Source organism: Neophocaena asiaeorientalis, unplaced genomic scaffold, assembly GCF_003031525.2.
Source record: "Neophocaena asiaeorientalis asiaeorientalis breed wild unplaced genomic scaffold, Neophocaena_asiaeorientalis_V1.1 scaffold309, whole genome shotgun sequence".
Classification (NCBI taxonomy): Eukaryota; Metazoa; Chordata; class Mammalia; order Artiodactyla; family Phocoenidae; genus Neophocaena; species Neophocaena asiaeorientalis.
In genome coordinates, this window is record NW_020173199.1 from 248,093 (window position 1) to 268,991 (window position 20,899).

The 20,899-nt window shown below is 42.2% G+C and overlaps 1 protein-coding gene across 2 annotated transcripts in view; it reads left to right on the plus strand.

The window, feature by feature from the left end:
• The first annotated feature begins 2,439 nt into the window (after positions 1-2,439).
• Positions 2,440-20,899, plus strand: part of SEC24D (SEC24 homolog D, COPII component) — a 109,925-nt gene continuing 91,465 nt past the window's right edge. The window contains exons 1-6 of one of the 2 annotated variants that reach the window (XM_024744703.1): positions 2,440-2,668; positions 4,876-5,034; positions 13,182-13,311; positions 17,443-17,591; positions 19,176-19,454; positions 19,737-19,867. In XM_024744703.1, the coding sequence (XP_024600471.1) occupies positions 4,917-5,034; positions 13,182-13,311; positions 17,443-17,591; positions 19,176-19,454; positions 19,737-19,867 (807 nt within the window). In that variant the 5' untranslated portion in view covers positions 2,440-2,668; positions 4,876-4,916. The remainder of the gene's footprint in view (positions 2,669-4,875; positions 5,035-13,181; positions 13,312-17,442; positions 17,592-19,175; positions 19,455-19,736; positions 19,868-20,899) is intronic. The other variant, XM_024744704.1, reaches the window with a different exon arrangement.

Below are 20,899 nucleotides of genomic sequence, written 5' to 3' on the forward strand. Positions count from 1 at the left end.
TTGGTGTTGGACCTTATAGAACACCTGAACTCTATTGTTACTGTTATTGGTTGCTACTCAGCCTACCATGTACCCTTTCCCCTAGCCCCACTTAACTTGGCCTAATTTACTGTGCTTCCATGTATTTAACATAGTCCAAATCTTGGCCATTTCAGTTGTTTTTTTAAATATAAAGCTGCTTCAAACTGTAGCTTTGTAATTAGAAACCTCTTAAGTTACATAAATGCTTAGAGCATCATAATTCTGACTTTCCAAAGACCACCTGAGTATTGTCAGGAAATTCCTTCTTTCTGTATAGTCTTTGCAGAGTTGACTCTCTTCTTTCTTTTCCTTTTAAAGTTAGAACAGAAAGACCCTAAGAACACAGAACCCCAGCACATGGGCATTCCCTGTGACCTCACCTTTCAATTAGGATATGGTTACCAGGGTGACCTGGAATATCAGCAGCTGACCGCAGGTGGAAAGAGCTCAGGTCAGACCCAGGAGGGCTGGGAATCCAGGCTGACCCTCAGGTCTAATGAAGTTCAGGGACCCAACCACAGGAATAAGGTAAGAAGTTAGTCACTTAAGGGATGGGTACTGGGGGCCACGAGAAGGGAAGCAGGACTGAAACCAGAATTCCACGTCATCAGAAAAAGAGATTTCTGATTAGTAACTCCAATCACTGGTGGAATTGTGTGGTTAATTAATATTTTAGTTATTTGAAAGCTTGAATATAAAGCAGTAACAGGAGAAAAAGGCAGAACTAGTTAATAGAGAATAACAAATCAGAGTAATATCAAAAAGAAAAAAAATATGAGGTGAAAAGAACTTTGGAATTAGAATCAGAAGGCATGGCTTCCAACTGACTCTAAGCCTAGTAAGTCATTTTAATTTCCTGAACCTCAGTTTATTAAACTATAAAATGATAGGGTTGAACTCAGACCTTACTGAATATTGAGTTGAATATCCATCTCTCTAAAATCCCTCCCAGCTTTAAACATTAAGGAATTAAAAATGGTCTTAGAACTGAAACCACAAGTTGTTTGTCCTGGTGCCCTGAGTAAGGAGAGATAATAAATGTACTAATTCAAATTTAATGGTTTTACAGGAGCTGCAAGCTAACGAAGTCATCACTTCCTATTTCCAAGTGACTCTACTCTCTCCTACATTGTGTCATGGCTGTGATATGAAAAAATTTTTTAATTGCTCTTACAAGTTGTACTGCTTCAACAAGGCAAAGCTTCCTAAACTCTATCAAATATTTTCCATCATATTGAGAATATAAGAAACAAATTTAAAACCAAATTTTCATTGCAGATTTTCAAACCTGACCAGTGTTGAACTGGACGTGGACAGGGCATCACACCTTAACATCTTACAAAAGTAACATGCGGAAAGGGACCATTAGTCTTCACTACCCTGGAACAACACATAAAATGCCTGCAAAACTCATGGAGCATTTCAGCAGAAGCATCATACTCATGTAAGTTTTTACTAATACCTAGGCATTTCATCACTAAAGGAATCTGTCAAGTAGCTTCCACTTTCTTGTACCCCAGAAGAAAGTGTTTTGAAAACAAAACACTGGTCTGGTTTTACTTTTCTAAGTTTGAACAAAGTGGTAGTTACACCAAATATCGGGTTGTCTGAAGGTCTTTCTATTTAGCAGTGGGGGTTGTGAGAAAGCAGCCGGATGGTCCTGATTTGTAAGTCTAGAGAGAGAGGTCAAGTTCCAGGTCCCACATAGGTCGCCTTTCTTTCTCAGCTGTTTCTCACAGTACAGTGACCTAAACGTTGGGTGCTTATACATGTAGCGAGCCCTATTTTGGGGTGGGATCAGTCATCCTGCTTCACAGACAACGAATATGTAGACATTCGTTGAAGGAATACACAGAAATCTAGCAATCCTAGCTTCAGTGAAGACACGTCTTCCCATACTTTTCAGTTGGGACATCCTTTCCTCCCTTTCTGCGCCGCGCTGACAGCTGCCTTGGGAGTTCCTTCCTCTCTAGTGCATCGCACGAGTACGTCATCAAGTTGCCCGTGTACACGTGCCAGATTCGCCTTTAGACTGTAATCTCTTCGAGATCCGGGAAGCGTGTACCTTCCGGTATCGGCAGTGCAGTACCTGAAATATCCTAGTTACTCAAGTAATATGTAATGAATGAACAGCCGAATCTGCAACCTGTTGAATGAAAGAATGAATGAACCCTCAATACAAACTCCCTCCTTCCTACGGGGCTCCACAGTAAAAATGTTGCTCTGATTCAGCAACAGCATTAAAGTCTTTGACCTGTTGGAGGGAAAGGAACAGGCAAACATGACGGACAGGAAGGGGCAAAAAGACAAAAAAAAAGGGAGGACGCGCGGCCAATACGTGTGCCGCGCTGGGTGGCGGGCGCCGCCGCAGGCCCCGCCCTGCCGGCGTTTGTGCGCGTGCGCCGGCTGGAGCGCGGCCGCTGGTCAGATCCCGGGCGCCGGGGGCGCGCAGCCGGGAGAGTGTTTGACGTGGCAGTTCTCAGCCCAGCTGCAACTCCGCGAGCGAAACCAGCCTGTGGGGACACCGGCCCGAGGCGAGGCACGGCAGGAGAAGCGGCCGCTGCGGGACCTGGGTCACCGGGGGCAACCGGCACTGGGAGCAGAGCGCAGGCTCTCGGAAGCCCGGCGGCGTGCGGCAGCCGACCAGGTAATGCCTCGCCCAGCCTAGCTGCGCTCCGGCGGGACCCTCCCCAGGCACAGTTGGAGTGGGTGCGGTGCCCGGACGCGGGTCAGGGGTGGGCAGAGGCTGGATGCTCACCTGTGGCAGGGCAGCGGAGGAGACCTCCTACTTTGCTCCTTTAGCCCCTTCGTGCAGTTTAATAATTGGGGGTGGGGTGGGTGGGCGTGGGCATTTTTTACCCGCCCCCATCTTTGTGTCTGGGGATGCTGGAACTAACTCCCTGATTACAGCCCTCAGTAGCCACGGTGTTCCAGCGTCGCTGCCAGTGGTTTTCTGATCTCCGTATCAACTTAATTTCCCCTTCTTTGGAGGAAGGGAATGTTGTAAATTCTCATGGTAATATTGGTAGCTGTATCTTCAAGCTTTGGGACAGCCTGATAGTGAAACTGATTTGTCCAAATCCGAACTTGGCCCAGGGTGAGATTCCATCTTGGCTGGAATGGTTGAGTGACAGCGGACTGGGGGTTGTCCTGGGCTTGAAGCTCCCCAGATTTTGAGCCTCGGTCTGCTCGTGGCAAGTGGCTTTCTGCCATGTTGCCTCTTGAAGCTGAGTCAGGTTTCTGTTAACTTGGGGCTCCGTGTGAGGAAGTTTGACGTGGCAAACTGGATTGCGTGGGGAAGCAAATTCCTGCCAGGACCAGTTAAGAGGGACCCGACTGCTTCCTGCTCTTTGGAGTGAACATCCCTGCCTTTCCTTTCTGTCAGTCAGCAACAGGCTGCTACGTAGGTGTGTTCCTGCTGACTTCCTAAATGCGCTTGGTTGGATGAGCTTGACCAAAGCTCAGGCTGCCACGTCTCTCTCCGCTAAGTGGGAGGAGGGAAAATATATTGTCAGTAACACAGTGGACCAGCAGGCCTATCTCTCCTTTCTTTAGATCTCCCTTTCCAAGGAGAAGAAAGTGATCTTATAATATTTTTACTTCGTTGCTTTAATTTGGAGTCTTTAGAGTTTAATATGAAAACGAAACCAAATGAAGAATGCAGTTTCCTGAATATAGATTTCAGACCTTAGCAGGTTGCACTGAACTTTTAGCGTAAAAGGTAGCATCATAAAATAACAAAAGGAAGAATATTCCTATGCTGGGTGAAAAAACTGGAGAGAAATCATAGAATCATTGTTTTATATCTGGAGAGGCTTTTAGAAGCTTTATTTTGTAAGAGGGACCTGATGCCCAGAGAGGTTCTTCAGCTTATTCCATGTCACACAGCCAAGTATTGGCAGATTTGTAGTGTAAACCCACTTCTCTTGCGAGGATTCAGAGCTTTTTCTATTATAATTTTTTTTTAAGAATAGTTCTATGAAATGTCTCTTATTTATGAAACTTGGAGAAAATGACAAATTTAAAACAAATTGATGTTTGGGTTCTGAGTAGAATCAAGATAGATCTGTTGTATTTGTGAGTTGTGTGTGTATGTGTGTGCCTAAACACATATGCAATTGGACTTTTTTCCTTAGTTTCTTAAATATATGTGCATATGTTCTTAGAGGTATGATATTTAAATCAGAAAGGAAGTCTGTCATCTTTGACCGAGAAACCACTGACAACTCTCAAATAGTTGTAGGCTGCCACCTGGCTTCATCAATATATGACTCATAAAGTCAGTCCATTATCACCTTACCTTCTGCAATATTTGTTGGACTTTTTTTTTTTTTTTTTGGACTTTTGATTTCTCTTTATCCTAACTGCCTGGTTAAAATGACTAATTAGGATAGCACTAAACTGACACAAGTCAAAACATCTGATTGCAGACTACCAGCAGTTCTGCTGGTCAGTCGATTGAATGACAAGGTGACCATTGGCAGTGACAAGCTCTGTGCTGTAATGGGGCTGTGGAAACCAAAGGCACCAAAAGAGTAGATACGTTTATGAGAGACTCTCTGTGAAACAGTTTAGTCTTACAATGAAAAAGTGGTTGGCAGCTGTTATTCAGGATTTCATGCCTGAGAATTTGCCTAGGGCTATAGAAGTGAGTTGCTGAGTTCCACAGAGCTATGGTTAGAGCCTTTTTAGGGGGTAATGATATGATATATTGTATGATATGAAGCTGTCTCATGCACCTGATAATTGTACCTTTCCTCAAACCATCATAAACATTTATTAACAGTGTTTATATTTTTAATAACGTTAAGTGACTCAAACCCTCTTGTTAACAATTTCTTTTATCTGTTGCAGGGTTCTTTTATAGAACTGTTCCTTGGAATGATATTTTCATAATGAGTCAACAAGGCTATGTGGCTACACCTCCTTATTCTCAGTCCCAGCCTGGAATAGGCCTTTCTCCACCGCATTATGGGCACTATGGGGACCCATCTCACACAGGTTCTCCACCAGGTAAAGTGCATTATTTTGACCCCTATGTGATTATCGAATTGCAGCCTCAAGAGACATAAGATGTTCTGAAAGAGCTTTGGAAGAGTTGAATGGTCATGGCTTGTGATTATAGGATTATTTGGAAAAGCCTACCTCATTAGTTTGGTTATTGCATGGACCAGAATGAGTTTGTTTTTTAAATATAGATGAAAACAAAGACACTTGCTGAGTGTTTTGTTTTTACTGTTAGACTTGCTCTTGCTATTAATCAGTGGTGTGAGGTTATTATAAACACTAAAAACCCCCACAAATTATGTATGTATATATATATATATATATACACACACACACGCTATATACTAAATATATATATATTAAATATATACATATGTTGATATTGGAAAAATATCATTAGATTTGTATGCAGAAGATTACTCAGTGATGATAATAACAAGAAAAACATGGCCTTGTTTTGAAATCATTATTGAATAATATTGGTTGCCTTAAAATATGGTACCCAGCAGGGAATCTTGGCTTTGGAGCAGAGGTGGGAGAAAGAGGAGTAATGGAGTGGGATTGCTATTGCCCTGATGGCAGCTGACACGATGCAGTCACCTCCTGTTATCAAGGGGCTGCTCTGAGGGACCAAGTTTCAGTCAGAAGTGAGGCTAATACCAGCTTGTTTCAGTTCTGATGATCCTAGATTCCCTAAAAATATTTGTGTAAGACAGTTCTTGGGACTTCTGAGGGAATTCTGAGGAATTCAGTTCAAATCCTTGGTGGAAATGGGCTGTGTATAAATCAATGAGTGTCTCTTGGGGTTCACCAAGACTGACTCAGGTGTGTAGGATCGAGGCTGTGCTGAGTAGCATGTATGGGTGCAGAGTCAGCCAGGGGTGAGGAAAGCCTCTGGGGAGGCTTGGTGGTAGCAGCCATGCACAGTTTGCTGTAGAAGATGCTGTGAGACTGTGAATTTCCTGTGGGAAGTCACTCTGGTGACTTAGTCTGCCCATAATTTTTAAAAACCTCCAAATGAGGCATCCTCCTCTTGTCCAGGACCAGTCCTCCCCATGACATTTCTAGGTCTGGATCCTGTAGGAACCATTTAATCCATCTTTCTCTGGTTTCTTTCTGTCCGGTGGTTCATTCCCGCTCAGCATTTATATATAATGATAATTATAAATTTCTGTTTGCATGCTTTCCATGTATCAAAAGCTGGTCCTAAAAGATTTACGTGGATTATTTTCTTTAATCCTCATGCAGTGCTACTCAGGACGTTATTAGCCCTATTTTGCAGCTAAGAAAACTGAATGTCTGGTATACAATGATTTATCCAAGGTCACAGAGCTGGTGGTGTAGCCAAGATTCATGCCCCGGTCCCTCAAGAAAACAAACAACAAACTCCAATACACACCTAAGTATAATATTCAGTATTATTCACTTTTCCTACCTGTCTTCACAGCCATCTTCTTAAACAAGTACTCACTTCACTCACTCACTCTCCATCCTTGCCTTGCAGCCCCTCCATGGCTCAGTGTGGTCTCTGCTCCATAGCTTGGACCCCATCCACCCTTCCCCTTCTCCCACCGGGGTCGTTGGTGGCCTCCTATTACCAAATGCAGTAGACGCTCTCCTGTCCTCTTTTGAATTTGACACCGTTTATTGCTCTTGTTTGTACAAAACTCTTTTCTCCTTTGGTTTCAGTGACACTATCCTTTTGTTATTTTTCTTGGTGGGTTTCTGGACATCTTCTAAGGAGTTCCCACCCCTCTACATGACCCTTAAGCAGTGCTGTTTTTCCTTCTTTCTTCTGTCTCCACCCCTCTTTTCCTCTCACTCTGTAGATTTTTTCCCTTAACCGTATCGTTCCATATAAAGTACTAGTCTCTCAGATCTATTTCTCCAGTTCACATGTCTCTCCTAAACTCAAATCTGTATTTTCAATTGCCCACCTGTTTACATAGGTATATCAAACTCATCGTGTCCAAAATAATTCCGTAGTTTTTTATAAAACCTATTTTTTTCTGATATTCTGTATCTCACCCGGCAGCTATCATTCATTCAGCTACCCAAATTAGAAAGTTTCACTGTTTAAAAAAAATCTCTTCCTTTTACCTTCTCTAATCCAAATTCTTCTGGGGTAATCGTAAGTGTCTTTTCTACCTATTTCCTCCTTTTTATCCTGTTGTCACTATTCTTGTTCCAGCCATCCACCTCTCACCTGGATTACTAACGTGGTCTCTTAACCCTCTCTGCCTTTCTCCAAACATTCAGCCCTGTGCTGGAGGGACTGTTATAGCCTGCAAATCTAATTCTGACTTTCTTTTGCTTCAGACCTTTCCGGGACCACCAGAAAGCCAACCCGTGCCTCTATGTTCTTCCTCCCAGCAGGGCGTACCTCACACTCCTCCTTCAGACTCAGTTCACATGTGGTGCTTGCAGGCATTTCTGACCATTATTCGTCCTCAAGCTATTTGTAAATCCTCTTCTCCTGTGTTCTCTAACACCTGTGCAGCCTCACTACTATTTACCATACTGTGTATAATAGATGTGCCTGAGCAGAGAAGGTCTTCATTCAATGTATGTTCGACGAATGAGTGAATGACCAGCTGCTGCATTCTTCAGCAAAACACTCAGGTGTTTACCAATAATTAAAAAAAAAAACTGTCTTTGTTGGATTAAATCCTTCATGCTTTAATTTAAACCTCTTTCTCCTTACTCAATTCTCAGATGGATACCAGGCTATCCAACTCTGTATACGTACCTTTCTGTAAATTATGGTGTCTTTGTTTAATGATTTAAGGAGGTCACTAAATTACACTGGCCTCTATTTCTCTGTGCTGAATGACCTTAGATCTCTTAGTCTTTGGTCATCACGTGCCTTCTTTTCTAGCCTTTTGGTGATCCTTTTGTTATTTTTTTTGTGTGTGTGACAGACACAGGCAACTTAGCTGTGGTTCCTTGAAATACCTATTTTACTGTAGATCTGGCCAGTGCTAAGTCTTGGTTTGAATTTCCTACCTACCATATTGCCATTTGTGCCTGTTGTGTAATGCTAGTGCTATATAATAACAAATATAACAGATTTATTGAGTGAGCAAAATACCTGTGGAGATACGACAATGAATAAAATGAAGCTAATCTCTGTCCTTATAGTACTTACTTGTCTGGCAGGACATGCATTAAGGAAATTGACAATGACAGTGCGGGGGAAGCACCATCTTGAGGAGGTAGAGGTGGGCTGGAAGCACACAGTGGGTGCACCTAACCAAGGCTTACAGGTGAAGGGAGTCTTCCTGGAAGGAAAGACCTGAAAGATGAGTGAGAGTTGGCCAGGTAGGGAGGCAGCTGGCTGGGGTTGGGGAGGTGCCACTTTTGAGGACCTGCAAGAGGTTTACCACGGCTGAGGTGTAGAGTGTGAGCAGTGAGAGGTGCCTGAAGTGGAAAGTGGGGCCACTAAGGCTTTATTTAGGCTTTATTCTAAGGGCCGTGGGGTGCTGCTGAAGCATTGTAGGCTGGGAAGGGTCACGATCCCGTGTATATTTTTCAGTTACACTCCACATTAGGAAGAGTGTGGAGAAGGAATCAGAGTGGGCACACTGCTTTCTGGAGCAAGGTTTCTTGTCCTCAGCACTGGTGACATTTGGGGCCAGCTAGTTCTTTGTTGTGGCTGTGCTATGCATTGTAGGGCCTTTAGCAGCGTCTGTGGCTTCTGCCCATTAGTATTAGATACCAGTTCTCCCGCTCCTCCCCGAGCCCCTGGCCCCAAGCCCTGGCAACCAAAAGCCCTAGACATTGCCTGTTGTCCCTTCAGGTGCAACATCGCCCTTGGTTGAGGACCACTGGTCTGGAAGCTGAGGGGCAAGAACTGTTGATGTCCTGGAACTGGGACTGGGGGCTCTGGGGGTGGTGAGGCTTCTGATAAATAGTGAGCTTATGTAGGTACAGCACCAGGCACAGTGCCTCAGGAACAATAGTCATTACAGTTCTGCCCATATAATAGAGAGTTTATCTTTGTTTATTTTAGATAAACTTTTTTAAACAAATAGTTTTTAATTTTGGTTTTAGTTTGTCAGATCCAGGGCCAAATCCAAGATGTGCTTCTCTGCGATGTTGTTTTGGTCGGGGTTCTTTTGCCAATAACAGAAGCCAGTCTAGCAGAAAGAGATTTGTAAAAGGGTATCAGGAAGCTAAGAGAATATTAGAGAGTCAGAGAACCAGGCTTGGGACTCTGCGGTCCATAGAGTGTGCACCCTACATGGGGCTATTCCGTCAGCAGCCACTGCCTGTCTAACCTGGAGCCACCATCTCTGCCCCTTGGCCAGGGTCTCCCAAAGGTGTTTGGCTTTGCTGAATTTAGAGCACATGGCAGCCCAGTTTATAAGGGAGTCTAGGAAATGGAGATTCCATCTTTCCAGCTCAGGACCATACAGAAAGGCAAGCCAGAAAGGAATTGAAATTGGTATTGAATAAGCTGGTCTATAAAATCTGTCACTGCATTAAAGACCAGTTTATGATTTTAGATATTTTTCTTTGAGCATAAGCATAGTTAGATCTTTCTCTTGGTATGGTTTTGCTTTCCTATTAAAATTCTCATACTGCTCTATAAAGAACCTGATTTCTCTTTATCTCTGATCACTTATGAAAATGCCAGTGATGTGGCCAGGCAAAGACTATGACTTTGCAGATAACAGTGATACTGACTTCCCTTTGCCCTGAGTATAGAGTCCACGTGGCACCCAGGACTTTGCAGTCTGACCCCAGCCAACCTGGGCAACCTCTGCTCCAGCCACTTTCACCACCATCTGTTCACACCGCACCTTTTGCCAGTCCCTGATCACACCATGCTCTCTCAGGTCTTCACTTGAGCTTTGCCTTCTGCCTGGAATCCCCTATCCTGTCTCTGTACTAAGACAACTCCTGCCTGTCCTTCAAGATTCAGCTCAAGTAGTCCTTCCTCTTTGAACTTTTCTTGATTCCCCTAGGAAGAGTTAGGTAGTCCCTCTGCATATTACAACACTCGTCACAGGGCACTGTCATTGTTTACATGTTATCTCTTCCCTAAGAGCTCTTAGTGCCTCAGAGGCACGTTGAATGTATGTTGAACAAGAATGAGTTTGAATCATTGCTATAGAGTTAATTTCCAAAAATAAAAGGGACTGACATGTACACACTACTGTATTTAAAATAGATAACCAACGAGGACCTACTGTATAGCACAGGGAACTCTGCTCAATATTATGCAACAGCCTAAATGGGAAAAGAATTTGAAAAAGAATAAATTCATGTATACGTATAATTGAATCACTTTGCTGTACACCTGAAGCTAACACAACATTGTTAATCAACCGTACTCCAATATAAAATAAAAAGTTAAAAAAATAAAAGGGGAAGAACATTTTAGTAAGATTGGTGTATGACATTTCTGCTTGAGTAAGAGCTGTGTTTTGTTTTGTTTTGTTTCGGTTTTGTTTTTAGAAACAAGTTAATATGTGCATCTCATGTACACATGACATGAGTAACTCCGAGGACAGTTTTTTGATTTTCTAGACATATATATGAGGGTTGTTGATGAAATTGCTGTTTACCTACTTATTTAAGAAACAAGAATATCTTTAGTTTCTTGTAGTGCATGTGATTGTTTACTGCTTTAGTGCTAGTATTGTAGATTTTCTACTTTGTCCAAAATAATGTTTTAAAAATGAAAATACTAGTGTGCATATAATTATGGTATATATGTCTTGTTAGAATATAAATCCTTGAAAAAAAGGGCAAGGGATATGGCCAGGGAGAGAAACTAAGATTTCTTGAGAGATTACCTTGATTTATTGGGCATTGTTCTGGATGCTTTTATACCCATCGCCTGATTTAATTCTCAGAACAATCCACAGAGACAGGGGACATTATTGCCATGGTACAGTGTTAAAAGCTTAGGTTTCGAAAGAACAACGTATCTTGTCAGGGTCACAGGTGTTTAATGGTAGGGGAGGAATACAAACTCCAGTCTGTGTGACTGCAAGTCTCATGTTTTTCTAACTTTGCTGGATTTGGGGTCTAAACTCTATGTAAAAATAAGAGTAATATTTGTTGTCTTTGTTCTTGGTATATGGAAAATGGCTAAATATACTGTGACTGTAAAGGTAATATAAAATTTTTCTTAAGTTTGAGGAATCCTGTTTTAAGAAAAGAAACCTTTGTAAAAGTTTCAATAATATTATTCACGAATACTGCCACCTCACTGGTTATATTTCATTCTGCATTACCCAGGCATCTGAGAGCATGCGCTCCAAAGAATTGGCCAAAAAGTTTGTTCGGTTTTAAGTAAAAATGCACATTTTTCGTTTCACCAAGAACTTTATTGAACAATATATTCATTAACGTATTCACTAACCAAACGAACTTTTTGGCAAACCCAGTGTGACAATGTAAGAAATTCTTTCGGGGCTACTGCAAGGTCATCCAGTCACTTCCCTTACTGTCTGAGTGAATAAACTTTCTAGAAGAAGATAAAAGCAGAAAGGAGATGTTGAGTATGAAATACCATCATGAGGTCAAATGGAGGAGTGCACAGAAGCCAGCCAGGAGGTCATTGGTGGTGGTGCCAGAGAGGAAAATGGGATCAAAAGTAAATTGAATGGTAGAAAACAAACTTATGGTTACCAGGGGGTAAGGGAGGGAGGGATAAATTGGGAGATTGGGATTGACATATACACGCTACTACATATAAAACAGATAACTAATAAGGACCTACTGTATAGCACAGGGAGCCCTACTCAATACTCTATAATGGCCTATATGGGAAAAGAATCTAAAAAAGAGTGGATATATGTATATATGTAACAGATTCACTGCTGTACAGCAGAAACTAACACAACATTGTAAACCAACTATACTCCAATAAAAATTTAAAAAAAAAAAAAAAAGTAAATTGAATGGCCTGGAGCAAAAACAAGCAGGATGGAAGTAGAGAGAGCAAATAGAAGAAATATACTTTTTCTCTTTTTTTTTTCCTTTTAAAAGACTGAAAGAGGTGTCGCAAGTAATCTAGTCTAAGCCTCTCCTTTTCCAGTAAGGGAAAACTGAGGTCCACAAAGATAAACTTCTTTCCCAGAGCCATCCATCTGCTAGTAAGTGGCCAGATGGGGCGTCGAACTGCTCTAACCCAAGCTCAATGATTTTTCTCCTCTACCATGATTTCTCTAGAAGAAGGAGAGAAAAATGTCTGAGAATGGTTTTAAAGAGAAACCTTTAAAGATCTCTGTTGGAGAAGAGCTGCTTATAAATTAAAATGCCGGCACTGCCAAGAGCATCTCTTAATCACGTGTGATTCCGTATTTTGTGTTTTTTTTTTGTTTTTTTTGTTTTTTTGTTTGTTTGTTTGTTTGTTTTTTGGTACACGGGCCTCTCACTGTTGTGGGCTCTCCTGTTGCGGAGCACAGGCTCCGGACGCGCAGGCTCAGCGGCCATGGCTCACGGGCCCAGCCGCTCCGTGGCATGTGGGATCTTCCCGGACTGGGGCACGAACCCGTGTCCCCTGCATCGGCAGGTGGACTCTCAACCACTGCGCCACCAGGGAAGCCCTGATTCCGTATTTTGTATGAGTGACCATGATGACTTGAGAAGTCCCTCAACTCTTGAGAATCCTGGAAAAATTATTAACTCTGAAGGCCGTGCTCTGGATTCATTGGAGAAACAGATGCTATTCTCCGTTCGTGTTCCTCCTGCTGTAACTCAAATAAAGGCATTTTCAGAGGTCTTTTTCCCCCCATAATTAGAGTTAGGATGTTTTGTGATGCCTCATACTGTTTTTTTTTTCCAGATTTGTATTCTGATATCCAATGGACATTTTTCACTGTGTATTCTAGCATTCTTTGTGTGATAGTGTGTTCCATCAAGTTGCCTCTCTACCAAATGCAAATATTTATTTCTTCTATTTTAGTTTCTGTTTAGTGTCAAAAGGATTTCTGCTCTTCTATCATTGTGATGGTCAAATAGTGATGCCACAGCCTGGCATTGGTAAGCAAGATGGTTAAAGCAAGTGTGAAGGAGAACTTGTTCTAAACTGTTTTTCCTCCTCCCCCTCCTATTTTGCATTTTTAACCTAATATCTTTGTGTCCTCTCTCTTTGCACTTTCATACTCTTCTAAACTCATGTCCTTCCCTTGCAGGTATGATGAAGCCAGCAGGGCCTTTGGGGGCTGCTGCCCCTGGGGGGATGTTGCCTCAGGGCCATCCGCCTCATGGACCCCATCAGTTTGGCCAGAATGGAGCTCATGCCCAAGGTCCTCCTCTTCAAAGGTGAGCGAGATTCCAGCCCTCATTTGTATAATCTACTAAAATGATCTTACAAGTCCCTTCTACACTTGCATGTTGGTTGATTGAAACTTTGACCTCCTGATACTGCCCACATCCTCGAAAGGATCTACTGGAAAAGTGCCAGGAAACAAAGCATTTAGAGAATTTAGGCCAATGGTAAAGCCTGTGGATTTGATGTGGAAGGCGCACGGATGCCAGTGAGGGACTCTTGAAAGGCAGGGTGATAGTAAAAACAACACGGGGAATAAATCATCTGTGTTTATAAATTAAGGAAGGGAGAAGTTGGAGGCAGGCCTGGAGAAGCCAAGGTATGAGATGGGGGAGATGCTGGGACCATGCAACCCCTCAGGACTGTGCCCTGGGAAGGGAGTCCGCAACATACCTTCCCTGCTGGAATCCCATTGTTGTTTGTCCTGTGAGGTGTTGCTGGTGAGAATCCCAGTGCCAAGCTGTACACAGTGTTTACGTTGGAATTTCTCCCAGGATCACCCAGAGGCTTCATTTCCCAGGTTCCTTTCTCAGGTTGTCAGGCTGCAAGGTTGGGGTTGGTGGAGGAGTAACCCTTCTGGAGGGTTCTGGCCCTTGCTGATGGGGAGGCCATTTCGTTACCCTCTGAAGGAGCCTGTAGTCCCTGCTAGTGGGAGAACTCCCTCTGGAATGTTTTAAATTATCAAGTTCATTCACTGACAGGGCATTTGTGAGGTTGACATTCCCTAGCTCTTGTCTGTTGTGATAACATTTGCCATTGACGTGGTAGCTCTGAGATGCAGAGTGAAGGTTGATGTAGGAATCACTGGCTGAGTGAGACTGAGTAATTGGGTTTACATGGGATTGTGGTTTGAACAAGGAGCACGAAGTCAAAGGGCCTGACTCAGGACCTGCCCCTCCTGTCTCTAGCCTCAATAGCATGGTGGGGAGGCACGAGGGGAGGGCAGAAAGCCTGAACCAAGACGCTGCCTCTGGTTCAAGCAATTCACTAGCCTTGTAATGCTGGTGATGTTCCTGGGCCTCTAGACCTCATTTTCCTCACTTGTAAAATAAGGAAGTAGAATTCTCAGTCCAGAGTATGGAGGAGAAAATCTGTAGAAGTACATTGTTGTGAACTGCCAAGCAAGTCAGATTTTTTTTTTTTAAAGAAATGCAAAAATTGAACAGCCACTTTGAAGTTAAGAAAAGATTTGAGTCACTGGTATTAGCCTAGATTGGATTGATCTTTTTGGTTATTTCTACTTGTTTCACTTGAATTAGGTTGCTTAGGAGTAGGTAAATCACAGACGTTGCCATCAGACCGATCTAAGCTGTGTGATTGTGAGCTCAGCACAGCGTCTGGCACAGTGATGAATAGAGGCTCTGGGGTTGGGCACGTTTGATACCCTTGGCTCAGGGAGCTTTGGCTGGGTAAGTTACTCTGCCTCTATGTGCCTTGGTTTCCTCATCACAGTTGTAGCAATAATAGTGTGGTGGTGAGGATTTTGATCACTAATCCATGCAAAAAACCTTGCACAGTGCACAGCGCCCATGAAAGACAATGCATGTTAGCAGTTATCAGCACTGTTTCCACGGGATATGGAAAGTCTACGGTCTCTTACTTGCCCTTCCTACTAGCTCAGTGTTGCTACCCACCTCGGCTTGGTTTAGGAATCTACCTTATTGTGATTCCCAGGGAAGCACTGACAGATTTTGCCCCATCTCTTCCTCCTCGACTGTTCACTTGCCTCAACTTGAACTGTGAATTAAAGGTTGGAAATGGGATTTAAAGATGGAAAAGTCTAGTATTCAGGCTAAGCCTCCATGGTGAGGCTACCTAGCCTCATGGGACATATTTCTGTGTATACAGTTCAGTGCAAGCACAAAGGGCTCAGTGACTCTGCAGGTGAATCACACCAGTCTGATAACAGGGGTTGTCGGAGAGCATAGATCCCATATGACCTGGCTGTGCTTATAGCACTGCAGGGAGTCATTTGTACTTAGAGGACCCATCATGGGCCCATCATAGAAATCTTTTGAGTTTTACCATATCTAAACTGTCGAATAAAAGCGTGATTAATTCAGAGTCATTATGTTGATTTAAATTTAAAAATTATAAGTTTTATTTTTAAATGTTGCTACTTCAAAGGTAATGTTTCCTAAAACTTAAAAATCATACCTAATCACTTGTCTTTTGATGTTGGCTAAAGCAGAATAAATGTCTTAAACTTGTAGGTGGTACTAAAGGTATCTACAAAGTGTTACTGCTGGGTGGGATTAATCTTCTAAATAAATTCTATAACCTAAAGTTCCTTTTTTTAATTATAGGGGGAAAAATCAATTGTAAGTGTTCTATTTTGACCAAGAAATGGCAAATTGGGTGGGAAGGAAGGTTGGAAGGAGACTCGTCTTCCCAAATCGAAGTTATTATTAGGGTTGCAATGGAAAAGGAGAAAACAAGAAAAATAAGAGAAGTACATACTTGTTTTCTCTTCCATTTGTGTGTGTATGTGTAAAGCAATGACATGATTGAGCAGAGCTTTTGTTTTTCTCTAGTCTATGGGCTAAGTATTTAAAAATCTAGATTTTGTATCAGTCAAATCTTGAAAAATTTGGTACCTTATCTCCAAATTCTCACAGACTTCAGCATACAGCTCACTTCTTATGCAATTTGAAAATGAAACTTGAAAATGAAAAGTATTTGAGGTTGAGCAGGCCACAGACAACTGAGTCAACTCTCTAGAGGTTTAGGGTTAAACTGAGGCTAACTTTTCATGTTTTGTTAATCCTCTGGTTATGATCCTTTATGGTTCTTTTTGGTTCTTTTTGATGGTGAATCTGCCCTCTTCTGACAGTCAATGAAACAGTTAATTAAAATATGTAATTGAATGTTTCTCAGCCCAGAAATATGTTAAATGAAGTAATCAATGAGAAATATTTAAATCTATATGATTGTTAATTCTAACCACGTTATATTTACAGCAGGGAAAGGGATTGTTCCATTTTTATGGATTGAAAGCTGAAAGCTACAGAGAACTAAGTGGCTTGTCCGTGCTCACACACCAGCTCTCCAGGCTAGGGTCAGGGGCCTGGATTCTTTCTCATCTAAGCTCTGACACCACATGCTGTGTGGTGTTGGGTAAACTAATTTAGTAAAGTAATGAAATTGAAAAATATTAAACCACTCTGTATGTTTAATATGTTTTGTTAATCTCTTTTTTCATATGTATGTCAGAGTTCTTTTAATTTTTTTTCTTTTTTTTTTTTTTTTATTTGCGGTACGCGGGCCTCTCACTGTTGTGGCCTCTCCCGTTGCGGAGCACAGGCTCCAGATGCGCAGGCTCAGCGGCCATGGCTCACGGGCCCAGCCGCTCTGCGGCATGTGGGATCTTCCCGGACTGGGGCACAAACCCGTGTCCCCTGCATCGGCAGGCGGACTCTCAACCACTGTGCCACCAGGGAAGCCCTACAAAACGTATCTTTAAGACAGTTCTCAAAATCATTTCTAAGTGATCATAAAGATACAGTCACAAAGCATTTTAGTTTTCTTGACTTCTGGTCTATTGATCATTAGCCCTAGCATAGTTTAGGCTGTGATGGACTCAACTTCCCAAATTGATTTCCAAAGCTTGTTCTTTGTTTATGTTAGAATTTTTTTTTTTTTTTGGCTAGGTGTCTTGATATGTTTAGCATGTAAGCATAGATATGGGATGATGCTACATGATTCATTTTGAGATCACACTGAGGTTAATTAAAGATTTAGTGTATAACTGCTATATTTAAAATGGATAACCAACAGGGACCTACTGTTTAGCACAGAGACCTCTGCTCAATGTTATGTGGCAGCCTGGATGGGAGGTGAGTTTGGGGGAGAATGGATACATATATATGTATGGCTGTGTCCCTTTGCTGTGCACCTAAAACGATCACAACGTTGTTAATCGGCTATACTCCAATATAAAATAAAGAGTTAAACAATAAATAAATAAAAGATTTAGTGTATAATATCAGTCATTTTCCTAGTGCCACTAGATGGGCTGATTTAATTTTACAAGTTACTGACATTTGTTGTATGTCATTTGCATATGAGACTATGATATTTTGCATATGAGACTATATGATATTAACACCCCTTTTCTCTCTCAGGTTTCCTGGCCCTCCACCTGTCAACAGTGCGGCCCCCTCCTATGCACCATACTCACCCTCTACACAGTCGTCTTACCCAAGTCCAGTGTCCACTTCTTCTGCTGCCCAGCTGGGCACTCAGCTCAGTGCTATGCACGTCAATAGCTATGGTAACAATTTCATTATTCATGCTCATTGACTGTCTTGTCTCATGAGTACTTTTACTAAGAAAGGTTTTCCTCAAGTTCAAAATAGACATACCTCTGGCATACCATATTGAAGTAGTATTTGGACGTTTTCATATAAATCATCTGTATTACGTAAGGCAATAATTAGTTTTTTTCCAAATCATGCTGCCATTTATTTCAAGATAATTGAAGGGCCCTCAGAATACCTTATGTTCAACACCAGATCAATAAAGAACAAAAAATGCTGACTTCACAAATAAACATTAGACCAGTGAAATTATTTTAAGAAATGTGAGGATAGTTTAACCCTGTGTTTATTATGAGGCCCCCAAATCAAAAATATAGTACTCTTTGTTTCACAGTGCTTTTTTTGTTGTTGTTGTTGTTTTTAATATAAATTTACTTATTTATTTATTTTGGCTGTGTTGGGTCTTTGTTGCTGTGCACGTGGGCTTTCTCTTGTTGTGGCGAGCGGGGGCTACTCTTCGTTGCAGTGCGTGGGCTTCTCGTTGCAGTGGCTTCTCTTGTTGCAGAGCACGGCTCTAGGTGCACGGGCTTCAGTAGTTGCAGCACGTGGGCTCAGTAGTTGTGGCTCGCGGGCTCTAGAGCGCAGGCTCAGTAGTTGTGGCGCACGGGCTTAGTTGCTCTGCAGCATGTGGGATCTTCCCGGACCAGGGCTCGAATCCGTGTCCCCTGCATTGGCAGGCGGATTCTTAGCTACTGCACCACCAGGGAAGCCCCACAGTGCATTTTAATTCTGCATTTAGATGATGGGAAGAATGGAAGCTCAGATGCTGTGGGACAGAAAAGAGAACACTAGGAGAGAAAACAGTTACAGTACTGAGATTAACATCAATAGCAACGCTGTATAAGAGCCATAGAAATTTTCTCTGGAACAACAGCATAGTCAGCCATTTATCTTGATGACAGATGTTTTCATTACTTAAAGTTAGTTTCTTAAAAGTATCAGTAAAAAAAAAACCCTCAGAGTATTTCTTTTTACTGGTTTCAAAATGGCTAAGTCTCCAAAGCAGCAGCAGTGCAGTTTCACATAATCAAAGAAAGGAAAAAATAATCTGGTTTTATGATTTCCAGTATAATTCGGTAGAATTTTAGTGGCCCATCCCGTCTCCTTGGTTATTTCTACCTACTTCCTAAATCCATTCGATCAAGTCAAGCACAGGATGCAAATAATTTATTGACTTGAGTGAATAATGCTTGTCACGCAAAAAAATTTTTTTCTTCTGTATGATTTTCTATATTCTGTACCAGATAAAATTCCTGAATTAACGCCATGTATCATGAAAAGTGAATGCAACTGAGTTAAAATTTATCCTACTAATTTTCTCACTATCATTATAAATGTTGCTGCACTTGTATGCAGTACTCCAAATAGCATTTGTGTCACTTTCTGAATGATGATTTCATCTTTGGGGGAAAAAAATTGACTTGTACGGGTGCCTTCTTGCTTTATTCTGAAAAAGAAGTGTCCCTGTTGTATACGTGGTAGAAGTCAGAGTGTTGAGAAGTGTGGCATTTAGGTGGGCTGGTCTTTTTCTGGCCTAGGTTCGGGCATGGCTCCCCCCGGCCAGGGCCCCCCTGGCCCTCCATCAGCAGCAGCAGCATTCCAGGGTCCATCACGGTCTCCGCAGCCATCCATCTTGCAGCCTGGATCTCAGGTTCTCCCACCACCACCCACTGCACTAAACGGCCCCGGTGCCTCACCCTTGCCTCCATCAACGCACAGACAAGATGGGCTCCCCGGGCCTGCTCCTCCGAACGCCCAGTACCAGCCCCCGCCTCTTCCAGGACAGACCCTAGGCCCTGGATATCCTCTGCAGCAGGGTAAGGTGGGCAGGGCTCAGAGGAAGGCCTTGGGTCCCCTGGGGGTACCCTTAATTGGGAATTATCAGATTTGTTCCTACGTTACTAGGCATCTATCACTTACTGTTTTTGAATAGTGTGGCAAGTGCAAAGTAAAGGGGAACTGTAAATATTCACGTTTAACCCCCTGCCTTATTTAATATGAAAAATGCAAGGTGCTTGACTGAACAGTACAGTATTGTCAATGAGCCCTACATCTGGGTTTGGGGATTATAATAATTTCTTTTTAAAATTTTTTCTAAGCAGCCAACTATGGCCCCCAGATGGCAGGTGCACAGCTCTCCTACCCAGGAGGCTTCCCCGGAGGTCCTGCACAGATGGCTGGTCCACCGCAGCCCCAGAAGAAGCTGGATCCTGACTCTATCCCCAGCCCAGTAAGTGCTCTTTTCACTCTCACAGTCTACCTAACAAAAAACCATTCTTCATTCATTGTTCTCAGAAACTCTTCAGTTTGTTAGCATTTATCCTGTCCTTTATTGTCAAAGCACAATACCCATCACATGGATAAGGCTTGCTTCCTTCTGTGTATGTATGGGGGTGGTGAGGGTGGGTTATGGCATACCAGAGGTCTCCATGAGAGAAACAGCCTGTGCAGATTTTTTTTTGGTATCACGTAAACTTGGCAGTATCTATTGATGTTTATATTCACATATATTGGCAGTATGTATTGATATTCAATGAGTAATTAGTAGTAAGAGTATAGTCTATATAAAAATGCTATTTTAAGAAACTAAAGGACCCTTTTCAGGATACTCAGAGGAGTACAAAGTATTTGGCATATTTAAAAAAACTGTTTTAAATAAAATTAGAGCTGTAACTTAATTCTCCTCCACCCAAGTGATTTTCTTTGGAGAATTACTTTTTAGTAACTGTATCAGTTGGCTTTTATTAGGTTAATCTGCATAACAAACAGTCCCCAACTTGGCTTACATCCACAAAGATTTATTTATCACTTAGGTTACATGTACACTGCAGTAGCTGCAGTTTGGTTTTAGGTTTTGCTCCATGTGCCCTTATCACTCCAGAATCTAAGGTGAAAGGGTACCCCTTATCGGGGACATGTATTCTCATGGCAAAGAGAGGAAAGGAGGAAAACTGGTCAAAAGGTGCAATAGCTGTTAAAGCTTCCAGTCAGATGCGGGACATGTCACAACCACACACATGCCCTTGGCTGAAACAAGTCATATAACAAAGTCTGATGTCAATGGGGGAGGGATATAAACACTTCCCTCAGAAGAAACTGCGAGTCTTATGGCTTTGAGCAGGGATATAAAGTCCTTTGGAATAAGAATGAAATTGTCTACAGTTAACTTGCATCTTTGAAGTGGCTCTATATACATGAGTAGAAAAAGTTAGAAAGAGACTAAGGAGCACTAAGAGGTATTATATTTTATATATATATATAT